The 14,573-nt window shown below is 44.1% G+C and overlaps 1 protein-coding gene across 2 annotated transcripts in view; it reads right to left on the bottom strand.

Annotated features, from left to right (window-relative positions):
- The window catches only part of LOC139386688 (phosphatidylinositol 4-phosphate 5-kinase type-1 gamma-like), a 28,533-nt gene that overhangs the window by 7,841 nt on the left and 6,119 nt on the right, over positions 1-14,573 (bottom strand). For both annotated transcript variants that reach the window (XM_071132504.1, XM_071132505.1), the window contains exons 6-10: positions 13,685-13,837; positions 9,857-10,156; positions 9,461-9,660; positions 9,153-9,236; positions 8,997-9,048 (exon numbers count right to left, since the gene is read on the bottom strand). In XM_071132504.1, the coding sequence (XP_070988605.1) occupies positions 8,997-9,048; positions 9,153-9,236; positions 9,461-9,660; positions 9,857-10,156; positions 13,685-13,837 (789 nt within the window). The remainder of the gene's footprint in view (positions 1-8,996; positions 9,049-9,152; positions 9,237-9,460; positions 9,661-9,856; positions 10,157-13,684; positions 13,838-14,573) is intronic.

Here is a 14,573-nt window from a genome sequence, read left to right as displayed (position 1 = left end):
TTTAAAGATCATGAACACTTACCACTCTGCACCTTGGTCTCCTTTCGACGACAAACGTCACAGAATATCCCACCACAAAAAGACCAAGCAGTGTTTTCTGGAGGAATGGACATGGGAGGAGATACTGGAAGGCAACGGACCCTGGGCGCAGGCTGGAGAATATCGCCGTCCTAAGGTGGTGCTAGAAGCAGCAACGGCGGAACGGCGAAGATACGAGGAGTTGGCACGACGAAGCATGCACAACATTTTTGGGGGGGAGGCACATGGGGAGAGGCACATGGGGAGATTGGCGGAGTCAGGTTATAGATCTGAGCCAACTCCCCGTGCTTACCGTGGGGAGAGAGTGACTAGTCAGGCACCACGTTATGCAGCTCTGCGCCGTGTGTCACCGGTGCGCATGCACAGCACGGTGCGCTCTGTGCCAGTTCCTCGCATTTGTCGAGCCAGAGTGGGCATTTAGCCAGGACGGATGGTCAGATGCTCTGGGCATCTGGCCTCCAGTGCGTCTCTTCGGTCCAGGATATCCTGCGCCGGCTCTGCGCACTCTGTCTCCGGTGCGTCTCCACAGCCCAGTACGTCCAGTGCCATCGCCCCGCAGTTGCCAGGCTAGGGTGAGCATCCAGCCAGGAGGGGTGGTGCCAGCTCTATGCTCCAGACCTCCAGTGCGTCTCCTCGGTCCAGGATATCCTGCGCCAGCTCTACGCACAGTGTCTCTGGTGCGCTTTCACAGCCCAGTGCGTCCTGTGCCAACGCCCCGCAGTTTCCGGGCTAGGGTGAGCATCCAGTCAGGCAGGACGGGTTGTGCCAGCTCTCCAGTGCGGCTCCACGGCCCAGTATATCCTGTGCCAGCTCCACGAACCCAGCCTCCAGTGATGATCCAAGGCATGAAGCCTCCAGTGATGATCCATGGCCCGAAGCCTCCAGTGATGATCCATGGCACGAAGCCCCCAGTGATGATCCATGGCACGAAGCCTGCAGTAAGGATCCATGGCACGGAGCCACCAGCGACGGTCCCCTGTCCGGAGCCTCCAGCGACGGTCCCCAGTCCAGAGCCTCCAGCCACGGTCCCGAGTCCCGGGGCCTGAAGCGAGGGTCCCTAGTCCGGAGCCTACAGCGAGGGTCTCCAGTCTGGAGCCTGCTGCAATGGTCTCCAGTCCGGAGCCTCCAGCGACGGTCCCCAGTCCGGGGCCTGCAGCAACGGTCTCCAGTCTGGAGCCTCCAACGAGGGTCCCCAGTCTGGAGCCTCAAACGAGGGTCCCCAGTCTGGAGCCTCCAACGAGGGTCCCAAGTCTGGAGCCTCCAACGAGGATCTCCAGTCTGGAGCCTCCAACGAGGGTCCCCAGTCTGGAGCCTCCAACGAGGGTCGCCAGTCTGGAGCATCCAACGAGGGTCCCCAGTCCGGGGCCTGCAGAGAGGGCCCCCAGTCCGGGGCCTGCAGCGAGGGTCCCCAATCCGGGGCCTGCAGCGAGGGTCCCCAGTCCGGGTCTTGAAGCGAGGGTCCCGAGTCCGGAGCCTACGGCGAGGGTCCCCAGTCCAGGGCCTCCAGCCACGGTCCCCGCACCAGAGGCGCAACCAAAATGGGGGTAGTCAGAGGTGGAGCGGGGGCTACGCCCCGAACTGGAACCGCCACCAAGGGTAGATGCCCACCCGGACCCTCCCCTATAGGTTTAGGTTTGCGGCCGGGTGTTCACACCTTTGGGGGTGGGGTACTGTCACGCCCTGACCTTAGAGAGCCTTTTTATTTCTCTATTTGGTGAGGTCAGGGTGTGATGTGGGGTGAGCATTCTATGTTTTGTATTTCTTTGGTTTTGGCTGAGTGTGGTTCCCAATCAGAGGCAGCTGTCTAGGATGGGATCTTGTTTTTTGTTAGCTCTGTGAAGCCGGCATAACGTGACGTTCGTTATTCCTTTTGTTGTTTTTGTTTGGAGTATTAAAGACCATGAACACTTACCACTCTGCACCTTGGTCTCCTTTCCATGACAAACGTCACATTGGCTTAGCAGATAATAAGAAAAGACAATCAGTATTTACCTGGCTAAAAGATAATTAAAATAATATCTAGTTTATGTTTGTTTTTATTTCACCAGGTAGGCTAGTTGAGAACAAATTCTCATTTGCAACTGCGACCTGGCCAAGATAAGCAAAGCAGTTTGACACATACAACAACACAGAGTTACACATGAAACAAACATACAATCAATAATACAATAGAAAAAGTCTATATACAGCATGTGCAAATGAGATAAGGGAGGTAAGGCAATAAATAGGCCATGGTGGCGAAAGTAATTACAATATAGCAATTAAACACTGGAATGGTAGAATGTGCAGAAGATGAATGTGCAATTAGAGATACTGGGGTGCAAAGGAGCAAGATAAATAAATAAATACAGTATGGGGATGAGGTAGTTTGAAGGGCTAATTACAGATGGCTATGTACAAGTGCAGTGATCTGTGAGCTGCTCTGACAGCTGGTGCTTAAAGCTAGTGCGGGAGATAAGAGTCCCCAGCTTTAGTGATTTTTGCAGTTCATTCCAGTCATTGGCATCAGAGAACTGGAAGGAGAGGAGGCCAAAGGAAGAATTGGCCTTGGGGGTGACCAGGGAGATATACCTGCTGGAGCGCGTGCTACGGGTGGGTGCTGCAATGGTGACCAGTGAGCTGAGATACGGCAGGGCTTTACCTAGCAGAGACTTGTAGATGACCTGGAGCCAGTGGGTTTGGCGACGAGTATGAAGCGAGGGCCAGCCAACGAGAGCATACTGGTCGCAGTGGTGGGTGGTATATGGGGCTTTGGTGACAAAACGGATGGCACTGTGATAGACTGCATCCAATTTGTTGAGTAGAGTGTTAGAGGCTATTTTGTAAATTACATTGTCGAAGTCGAGGATCGGTAGGATGGTCAGTTTTACGAGGGTATGTTTGGCAGCATGAGTGAAGGATGCTTTGTTGCGAAATAGGAAGTTGATTCTAGATTTTATTTTGGATTGGAGATGTTTAATGTTGGTCTGGAAGGAGAGTTTACATTCTAACCATACACCTAGGTATTTGTAGTTGTCAACATATTCTAAGTCAGAACCGTCCAGAGTAGTGATGCTAGACGGGCGGGCGCGTGCGGGCAGCGATCGGTTGAAGAGCATGCAATTAGTTTTACTTGCATTTAAGAGCCGTTCGTAGGCCACGGAAGGAGAGTTGTATGGCAATGAAGCTCGTCTGGAGGTTAGTTAACACAGTGTCCAAAGAAAGGCCAGATGTATACAGAATGGTGTCGTCTGAGTAGAGGTGGATCAAAGAATCACCAGCAGCAAGAGCGACATCATTGATGTATACAGAGAAGAGAGTCGGCACGAGAATTGAACCCTGTGGCATTCCCATAGAGACTGCCAGAGGTCCGGACAACATGCCCTCCGATTTGACACACTGAACTCTATAAGAGAAGTAGTTGGTGAACCAGGCGAGTCAATCATTTGAGAAACCAAGGCTGTTGAGTCTGCCAATAAGTATGTTGTGATTGACAGAGTCGAAAGCCTTAGCCAGGTCGTTGAATACGGCTGCACAGTAATGTCTCTAATCGATGGCGGTTATGATATCGTTTAAGACCTTGAGCGTGGCTGAGGTGCACCCATGACCAGCTCGGAAACCAGATTGCATTCCGGAGAAAGTACGGTGAAACGCATTCAACAATTTTAGATGAAGTTTTGTGGAAAAAGGATTGGGGGGGACAAAATATATTTCTCCCATGGGCAAAGAAATTCAAAAGGGGTGATGATATTAATTAACAGTAATTTTAATCCAAATGTGCAAATTGTCCAAACAGATCATCAAGGTAGATGGATTATTTTAAACATGTTATTGGACCATAAACAGATACGGCTTATTAACCAATAGGGTCCAAACAATGATGATCCAAGCTACTTTGAAAATATATATAAGAATTTATCAACTCTACAAGCAACACTAGACTCTATTATTATGGTGGGGAATTTTAATACGATTAGAAATATTTCTATGGACCGTAAAGGAAATCACACTACAAACTATCACCCTCAGGCACTTAATGAAATCATGAATGTCATGGATATATTGGAGTTAGTGGAAAAATGGAGGCTTAAATATCCTGACCTAGTGAGAGATACATGGTGGAGGCTTAATCAAGCTAGTCGTCTTGACTACTTTCTTATGTGTAACGGCCGTCGTCGGTGAAAGAAGGTGAGGACCAAGGTGCAGCGTGGTAAGTGTTCATGTTCTTTTAATATAATCAAAACTGAACACTAAACAAAATAACAACTAGGAAGCACGAACAAACAAAATAGTCCTGTCTAGTGATGACACACAAAGCAGAAAATAAACACCCACGAAACACAGGTGGAAAAAGGCTACCTAAGTATGATTCACAATCAGAGACAACTAACCACACCTGCCTCTGATTGAGAACCATACCAGGCCAAACTCAAAAAAACATAGAAAAACAAACATAGACTGCCCACCCCAACTCACGCCCTGACCATACTAAAACAAAGACAAAACAAAGGAACTAAGGTCAGAACGTGACATTATGCCATTCTCTCTGGCACCAAACGTTTAAAAAGTGTATAGGGTGATAGGGGACAGAATGTGGTCGGATCATCACATAATTGGCATATATATTACTCTTACAAAATTTCCACGTGGGCGAGGATATTGGAAATTTAATCAAAGTCTACTGGATGATAACTTGTTTATAAGTAGGACAGAAGAATTTATAACTGACTTTTTCAGACATAACAGGTACAGCAGATCCCCTTATTGTATGGGACACTTTTAAATGTGCCTTTAGAGGCCATGCAATTCAGTATTCATCTATAAAACAAAAGCAATTTGGATCAAAAGAGTCCATATTTACAAAGGAAATTGAAGGACTAACAGCAGCAATAAAAACTGTACCATAGAGGCACATAATAAGTTAGAGGAAAAACAAAAAGAACTGGAGGAACTTATTCAGGAAAGTTCCAGTGTAATATATTATAAAAATAAAGTGGATGGAATGTGGGGGGAAATGCACCAAATTCTTTTTCAATCTTCAACATAGAAATGCTACCAAAATGTTTTATTGAAACTTGTTACAAATTAATTATATTTTGAATGAGGAAGTAAAGTACTTTAAGAATGTTTTAATTTCAGTCTCCTCCATCTCCACTAACTGAAGCTAATTGTATGGATTTTTTTCCTAATAACAATGTAAAATTGACATCTGTACAGCAAGACTAATGTGAAGGCCAAATTACAGAGGAGGAACTTCTTGATGCAATTAAAGCCTTTAAGTCTGGGAAAACTCCAGGGCTGGATGGCAGACCAGTGGAAGTATTACAACCCTTTTTTTGATATACTCAGAGGACCATTATTAGCATTTTTTAACCCCTTCTATATAAACGGTAGATTATTGGACACACAACGAGAAGGTGTGATTTCATTATTACTGAAACAGGATCCAAGTGGTATATAGTGTATAAAGATCCAGTCCATTTTACACTCCAGTGTTGTGATGCAAAAATTCTAGCTAAATGCTTGGCGCATAGAATTAAAAAGGTATTGTCAGATATTATTCTTCCTAATCAGACAGTTTTTTACATGGATAAGTACTGGAAACAATACAATACTATGAAATATCACGAAAACCAGGCCTGGTTTTCATAGCTGATTTTGAAAAGATGTTTTATAAAGTACGACTGGAGTTTACATATAAATGCCTAGAATATTACATATTAAAGACCAATGAGCTCTCCAAACAGGTCAGGGACAAAGTTGTGGAGAAGTACAGATCAGGGAAGGGTTATAAAAAAATATCCGAAACTTTGAACATCCCACAGAGCACAATTAAATCCATTGTAAAATTTTTTTGAAAGAATATGGCACCACAACAAACCTGCCAAGAGACGGCCGCTCACCAAAGGTGGGCAAGGAGGGCATTAATCAGAGAGGCAACAAAGAGACCAAAGATAACCCTGAAGGAGCTGCAAAGCTCCACAGTGGAGATTGAGTATCTGTCCATAGGACCACTTTAAGCTGTACACTCCACAGAGCTTGGCTTTACGGAAGAGTGGCCAGAAAAAAGCCATTGCTTCAAGAAAAAAATAAGCAAACACATTTGGTGTTCGCCAAAAGACATGTGGTAGACTCCCCAAACATATGAAAGAAGGTACTCTGGTCAAATACTAAAATTGAGCTTTTTGGCCATCAATGAAAACGCTATGTCTGGCGTAAACCTAATACCTCCCCTCACCCTGAGAACACCATCCCCACAGTGAAGCATGGTGGTGGCAGCATCATGCTGTGGGGATGTTTTTCATTGGCAGGGACTGTGAAACTGGTCAGAATTGAAGGAATGATGGATGGCGCTAAATACAGGGATATTCTTGAGGGAAACCTGTTTCAGTCTTCCAGAGATTTGAGACTGGGATGGAGGTTCACCTTCCAGCAGGACAATGGCCCTAAGCATACTGCTAAAGCAACACTTGAGTGGTTTAAGGGGAGACATTTAGATGTCTTGGAAAGGCCTAGTCAATGCGCAGACCTCTATCCAATTGAGAATCTGTGGTATGACTTAAAGATTGCTGTACACCAGCAGAATCCATCCAACTTGAAGGAGCTGGAGCAGTTTTGCCTTGAAGAATGGGCAAAAATCCCAGAGGCTAGATGTGCCAAGCTTTTAGAGACATACCCCAAAAGACTTGCAGCTGTAATTGCTGCAAAAGGTGGATCGGCTCTACAAAGTATTGACTTTGGGGGGGTGAATAGTTATGCACGCTCAGGTTTTCAGTTTTTTAGTTTTATTTCTAGTTTGTTTCACAATAAAAAATATTTTGCATCTTCAAAGTGGTAGGCATGTTGTGTAAATCAAATGATACAAAATACCCACAAATCCATTTTAAATCCAGGTTGCAAGGCAACAAAATAGGAAGAATTCCAAGGGGGTGAATACTTTTGCAAGCCACTGTAGCAATACTGGGTGATTTGAAAAGTGATAGTCAACCAATCACTAATATAATAATTATTTTTGCAAAAATGTTCATCTCAATTTACAATCTGTAGAAGCTATGAGAATAGAAAGGTTCAGTACTTTTGTGAAGCATCACGGCACAGTTGAAAAATATATGGCAAGTAGAAATCCAAAATGGATGGTGTTAAGAGATAGATGGGAGGGGTTGAATGGAGCTGAAGGGTGGGACTAATAACAACAAGATGACAAATCTAAAACATACGGGGTATGTAAAATGTGTATAGGTTCAGAAATGTTGCGAAATATCACAGTTACAAATAGAAATCAAACTCGATGGACATAAGAAATAGAGGAAGAACTAAAAACAAACAAAATATAACTATTGTAAAATAGATTGTGTCTGTAAAATGTGTATAACATGTATAAACTGAAGGTAGAGGTGTCATTGTTTATTAGTTTACTCCAGTTGGGGGGGGGGGGGGGGTAGGGTTTGCGGGGAATAATAAAGGCACATATAATGTGTATGTGTATGTGTATATGCATGAATGTCTATATATATATATATATATATATATATATTCCTGGGGGTCCATAACCTGGGCGAGAGTGCAAGGGCTCACCAGCAGGGGGCGATGAGAAAAACCTGTGACCCAGATACAGTGGGGCAAAAAGTATTTAGTCAGCCACCAATTGTGCAGGTCCTCCCACTTAAAAATATGAGAGATGCCTGTAATTTTCATCATAGGTACACTTCAACTATGACAGACAAAATTAGAAGAAAAAAAATCCAGAAAATCACATTGTAGGATTTTTTTATGAATTTATTTGCAAATTATGGTGGGAAATAAGTATTTGGTCACCTACAAACAAGCAAGATTTCTGGCCCTCACAGACCTGTAACTTCTTTTTTAAGAGGCTCCTCTGTCCTCCACTTGTTACCTGTATTAATGGCACCTGTTTGAACTTGTTATCAGTATAAAAGACACCTGTCCACAACCTCAAACAGTCACACTCCAAACTCCACTATGGCCAAGACCAAAGAGCTGTCAAAGGACACCAGAAACAAAATTGTAGACCTGCACCAGGCTGGGAAGACTGAATCTGCAATAGGTAAGCAGCTTGGTTTGAGGCCTCTCTCATCTTTTTAAGTGGGAGAACTTGCACAATTGGTGGCTGACTAAATACTTTTTTGCCCCACTGCTAGTCATCTATAAAAATATACATATGGGTATGTATGTGTATGTACAGTTGAAGTCGGAAGTTTACATACACTTAAGTTGGAGTCATTAAAACTAGTTTTTCAACCACTCCACACATTTCTTGTTAACAAACTATAGTTTTGGCAAGTCGTTTAGGACATCTACTTTGTGCATAACACAAGTCATTTTTCCAACAATTGTTTCCAGATGGATTATTTCACTTATAATTCACTGTATGGTAATTCCAGTGGGTCAGAAGTTTACATACACTAAGTTGACTGTGCCTTTAAACAGCTTGGAAAATTACAGAGAATTATGTCATGGCTTTAGAAGCTTCTGATAGGCTAATTGACATGGTCTGTGTGAGCCCAGGTAAGGTGCTAGTCACTGGGCCTGTGTAAGCCTAGGTAAGGTGCTAGTCACTGGGCCTGTGTGAGCCTAGGTACAGTGCTAGTCATTGGGCCTGTATGAGCCTAGGTAAGGTGCTAGTCACTGGGCCTGTGTAAGCCTAGGTAAAGTGCTAGTCACCAGGCCTGTGTAAGCCTAGGTAAGGTGCTAGTCACTGGGCCTGTGCAAGCCTAGGTAAAGTGCTAGTCATCGGGCCTGTGTAAGCCTAGGTAAAGTGCTAGTCACCGGGCCTGTGCAAGCCTAGGTAAAGTGCTAGTCACCGGGCCTGTGTAAGCCTAGGTAAGGTGCTAGTCACTGGGCCTGTGCAAGCCTAGGTAAGGTGCTAGTCACTGGGCCTGTGCAAGCCTAGGTAAAGTGCTAGTCACCGGGCCTGTGTAAGCCTAGGTAAGGTGCTACAGTCTACGGACTGGACTCACCCCGTCATTACTAATCAGAGACTTCCATGAGTGTTCCAGTTTCTTGATGACCCTAAAGGACAGTAAAGGTAACTGGATGAGAAAAAAAACTCAGTGATTCATACATCATGATTAGTAGGACATTAGTAGCACAGTGAGTGATTTTGTGAAATGAACCTGTAGGACTGCAGGATGTCGATGATTCCAATAAAAAGAAGGAGTTGTTCTCCTTTACCATCCACAGCAGGAATACCACCCATTCTGGAGAGAGAGAGAGAGAGAGAGAAAAAGAGAGAGAGAAATAAATAAAGAGAGAGAGAGAGAAAGAGAAATAAAGAGAGAGAAGAAAGAAAGAAAGAAAGAAATAAAGAAAGAAACAGGCAGAGAGAAGCTCATGTAGGGGGAAAAGACTTCAAGACACATGGAATCATTGTGTGTGTGTGTTTGCACACGTGTGCCTTTGTGTGTTAAGCTGGATAACTCACGTAGCATCGTGGTCTAGTGTGTCTCTACATGTCTTGCCTCCCTGTATAGACTCCATGGCAGTAGAGTAGAGGGCTCTCTGGGTCACAGGTTTCTTCTCATCGCCCCCTGCTGGTGAGCCCTGGGACTCTCTCCCAGCCTGGCCCAGGTTATGGACCCCCAGCAACAGACTGTAATCCATGATTTTAAAGCTCTCCAGCACCTGGGGTACCACCCATACAGAGAATGGAGGTCAGAATGAATTATGGCAGGAGCTACCAGACAGCACAGACACACAGGTCATAATGCCCCCCCCCCCCCCCCCCCCCCCCCCCCCCCCCCCGTCCACATCCACATCCATTCTACATCCCCTCTCCTCTCCTCCCCCCTCCCCTCACCCTCTCCTCCCTCTCTCTCACCAGACAATCTCTCTGTAGGGTCTTAAGCAGAGCACCATATGTATCCTGATCCAGTGTCAGTCCGTCCGGTACATCTGATATAAAGTCCAGATCTTTAAAGGTGGGATTCGATTTCTCCCTCTCTTTCTTCGACGCACGGCGTTTATACGTGGAGCCCTTCAGGTCGAACTTGAGGTGCATGCGTACGGCGCGCGGTAACACATTGTTCATGACCACGATACGGATGTTTTTACCACCACACTGGACGCAGTAGAGACCAAAGAACTTAGGAAGCAGGGTCCTCGGGTTCTGATTCAGATTCTAGAGAGAGGAGGAGAGGAAGAGGGGAGAAGAAGAGGAGGAGGGAGAGAACATTAAAGGGTGCAAAAAAGAGATTGTGTGCCTATTTCAGTGTTTCATACAACAACAGGAAATCCTACTGGCCATCATATTGAGCAGGACATGAAAAATCCAGTGTATTTCAGAGATATGTCAGTTCAACTAGTTAAACATTTCAGAAACACTTTATTTGGATACAAATTAATGTCAAAAGAAAACAGGTCAAACGAAACGAATAGCAATTAGTTTGCAGTCTTTCCAGCTTCAGTTTGAAGTTATTGTGTTAGCTGTGTTGTTGGCTAGCTCCTCTGAACAACAGTGTCCTAACGAGAGAGCACAGTTTCTATTCCAGGTGAAATCGTGTCGCATTAGTCATTGTTATGGATGTATCTAAATAAATGTCACTAGAAAACAGCTTAAACAGATGCAGCAACTTTGCTGTTATTCTGGCTGTACTGTTTGACCTGAACGTAAATTAGCCGTAGTTGGCTAAGCAAGGGATAAGAACGTTGCCAGCCAGTACGACAATAGAACATTTAGAATGAACCACTGGGTCGCATCCATCACAGGAGGTTGGTGGTACCTTAATTGGGGAGGACGGGCTTGTGGTAATGGTTGGAGCAGAATTAACGGCTCTGTTCCAGCCGTTATTATGAGCCGTTCTCCCCTCAGCAGCCTCCTGTGGCATCCATAGATACAGAACAAAAATAACTAGGTTGCGTCTCTGGCAACCGAACCGATAGATCGAACAACAAGCCGTTTTGGGTTGCTACCCTAAATTTGTGTCAGGACTATATCTTGTGGAAGGATGAAATGGTATGAATAAATTGATCCCCCAAAAAGTTTTTAATGGAAAAATGTTAATCATTATTTTAATATGTTGGTAATCCGTTGTATAAAAATGACAATGCCCTCGAAGCCTGTGATTGGAGGATATATTGGCATGGTTTGCCAATTATATCCTCCAAACACTGGCTTCTCAGGCATTATTACTTAAACAACATACACTATATATACCGTACAAAAGTTTGTGGACACCCCTTCAAATTAATGGCTTCAGCTATTTCAGCCACACCCATTGCTGACAGGTTTATAAAATTGAGCACACAGCCATGCAATCTCCATAGACAAACTTTGGCAGTAGAATTGCCTAACTGAAGAGCTCAATGACTTTCAACGTGGCACAATCATAGGACGCCACCTTCCCAATAAGTCAGTTCGTCAAATTTCTGCCCTGCTGGAGCTGCCCCAGTCAACTGTGAGTGTTGTTATTGTGAGGTGGAAATGTCTAGGAGCAACAACAGCTCAGCTGCGATGTGGTAGACCACACATTGTATTTGTCACATGCACCGAATACAACAGGTGTAGTAGACCTTACCGTAAAATGCTTACTTACAAGCCCTTAACCAACAACGCAGTTCAAGAAATAGAGTTAATAAAATATTTACCAAATAAACAAAAGTAAATCAAAAAAATGAATCAATCAAAAAGTAACACAATAAATGTACATAACAATAACGCGTCTATATACTGTACAGGGGGTAAAGTGATTATGCACAGATAATAAACAGCGAGTAGCAGTAGTGTAAAAATAAGGGAACAACGACAATGTAAATAGTCTGGGTGGCCATTTGATTAGTTGTTCAGCAGTCTTATGGCTTGGGGATAAAAGCTGTTAAGGAGCCTTTTGGTCCTAGACTTGGCGCTCCGGTACCGCTTGCTGTGCAGTAGCACCTTCCTGTGACATCGGTTGCTGTAGGTGTCCTGGAGGGCAGGTAGTTTGCCCCTGGTGATGCGTTGTGCAGACCACACTACCCTCTGGAGAGCCTTGCGGTTGAGGGCGGTGCAGTTGCCGTACCAGGCTGTGATACAGCCCGACAGGATGCTCTTGATTGTGCATCTGTAAAAGTTTGTAAGTGTTTTAGGTGACAAGTCAAATTAATTCAGCCTCCTGAGGTTGAGGCTGTTGCGCCTTCTTCACCACGCTGTTGCGCCTTCTTCACCACGCTGTCTGTGTGGGTGGACCATTTCAGTATGTCAGTGATGTGTACATCGAGGAACTTTCCACCTTCTCCACTACTGTCCAGTCGATGTGGATGGCATGCTGAAGTTATTACTTACACTTTGGATGGTGTATCAATACACTCAGTCACTATAAAGATATAGGCACCCTTCCTAACTCAGTTGCCAGAGAGGAAGGAAACTGCTCCTGGATTTCACTATGAGGCCTATGATGACTTTAAAACAGCTACAATGATGACTTTAAAACAATTACAGAGCTACTTACCAAGATGAGTTACAGTTTTGACTTAAACCTACTTGAAAATCTATGCCAAGACTTGAAAAATGTCTGTGTAGCAGACCAACTTGACAGATCTTGAATAATTTTTTTATAATAATGTGAAAATATTGTACAATCCGGATCATTGTTTTTCTGCATGACCCAGCTGCACTTTAGCTTCAGCTCACTGATGGATGGCCTGACATTCTCATATATAATTCTCTGATACAGAGCAGAACTCATGGTTCCTTCTATTAAAGCAGGTGGTCCAGGTCCTGGGGTAGTAAAGCATCTCCAAACCATCACACTACCACCACCATGCTGACCGTTGGTATGAGGTTCTTACTGTGGAATGCAGTGTTTGGTTTTCTTTGGTAGGAGGTTCTTACTGTGGAATGCAGTGTTTGGTTTTCGCCAGATATAATGGGACCCATCTCATCAAAAAAGTTATACATTTGACGCATCTTTTCATAGAACATTCTTCCAAGAGTCTTGATGATCATCCAGGTGCTTTTTAGAACACTTGAGTCAACCAGAGAAACGGAGCAAATACTTTTTCACTGCACTGTATGTAAATTAGATATTTTCAATATATTTGAAAAGGTGCCTAAAAACATGTTTTCACTTTATCATCATGGGGTATTGTGTGTAGATGTGTGAAAAACAAAATAAATTGAATTCATTTTGAATCCAGGCTGTACCACAACAAAATGTGGAATAAGTCAAGGGGTATGAATACTTTCTGACGGCCCTGTAGTTTGTTGATAGTATGACCATCTGTAGATCATCTACTTGAGACTATCCAGATAAAGTAGGACCAACATTTCCCCTTCAAAATGATTAGAAATAAGAAATGTCTGGGAAATGAATGTTCATTAAACCATAAACTGATATAAAAACAAGAATACTGTACTGTCGTTTTATTGATAAGCTTGCTATACGTTATATAAACTTTATTATGATAACAATATTAACAAGAAAATGCCCCTGCAGATTCTGCCTAGAGCGACCCTGGCTCCTGGCTCATACACTTGACAGACGTGAGTCGGCTGGACTCAAAGTCTCTGGTCGTGTGTGTGCTTTAGGCGTGTGTCTTAGTAGTGTGCTTAGCCTCATTAGCGTCACAGCTGACCATAGGTTAACCCCAGGTGCCAAGGGTCAAAGTGACCAACACAAACACACACACTTTTTATTTCTTAGAATGACGGGGGAGCTTGTGACAGACTAACCATGTAGTATCCAGGAAGTAGTTTCTGCAGAAACTCCGCCTCCTTGGCATTGACTGTTTTGATGATGAACTCATCGTCCCTGGTTACATAGAATATGGAGCCGCTGGCCCCCGGGTTGGACAGCTCGATCAGGGGCTCGTTACATAGAGAGTACTGGAGAGAGAGCATAGATATACACACAGGTTAGGTCAGTGGGTCATAGAAATAGCATAGAAAATGGCACCAACACTGAAGTGGTTCAAATAGGGCACTTTACATGCTTCAGACCTTCACTAGGCACTTTGCAGGGTTTCTACTTTCTACAGACACCTGAAGTGGAGTCTGGAATGCCAGATAAACACAGGGGCTTAACAAGCTTAAGGGGAGAGTGTGAAGATCCTCTCAGTCTCTACACAAGTATATGATACCCCGTATTCAGAAAAACGGAGAATGTTGCACAATGTATTCCTCATGCTGGATTAATGCAATGAGACTAAAACATTACTATTACCTGTAAGTGTAAAACCATGCATAGAAAACCCATAGATACAAATAGAAACAGATACACAAAAAGGTTGTTTCTGATTAGGCCTATACTGTACCTGACTGTCTACTGTTATCAGCTTGGAGCTTTAAAAAGAACGTCTTAATCTGCTAATCTCCATCTGGTGCAGGTAGAGTGTGATTTTATAGGAGTGACTGTGTGTGCACGTGTGTATGTGCACGCATTTACAGAATGTGTGTAAGAGTGTAAGTGTGGTGTGTGTGAGTCAATCTATGCATATGTATACTCAGTGTACATATGCATAGATTGCTGCATTAATCCAGGACATTCCTAACGCCTTCCTAATATTGAGTTGCACCCCTTTTGCCCTCAGAACAGCCTGAATTCATCGGGGCATGGACTCTA

Source organism: Oncorhynchus clarkii, chromosome 28 (assembly GCF_045791955.1).
Source record: "Oncorhynchus clarkii lewisi isolate Uvic-CL-2024 chromosome 28, UVic_Ocla_1.0, whole genome shotgun sequence".
NCBI classification, from domain to species: Eukaryota; Metazoa; Chordata; class Actinopteri; order Salmoniformes; family Salmonidae; genus Oncorhynchus; species Oncorhynchus clarkii.
This window is presented reverse-complemented; position numbering and strand designations above follow the sequence as displayed.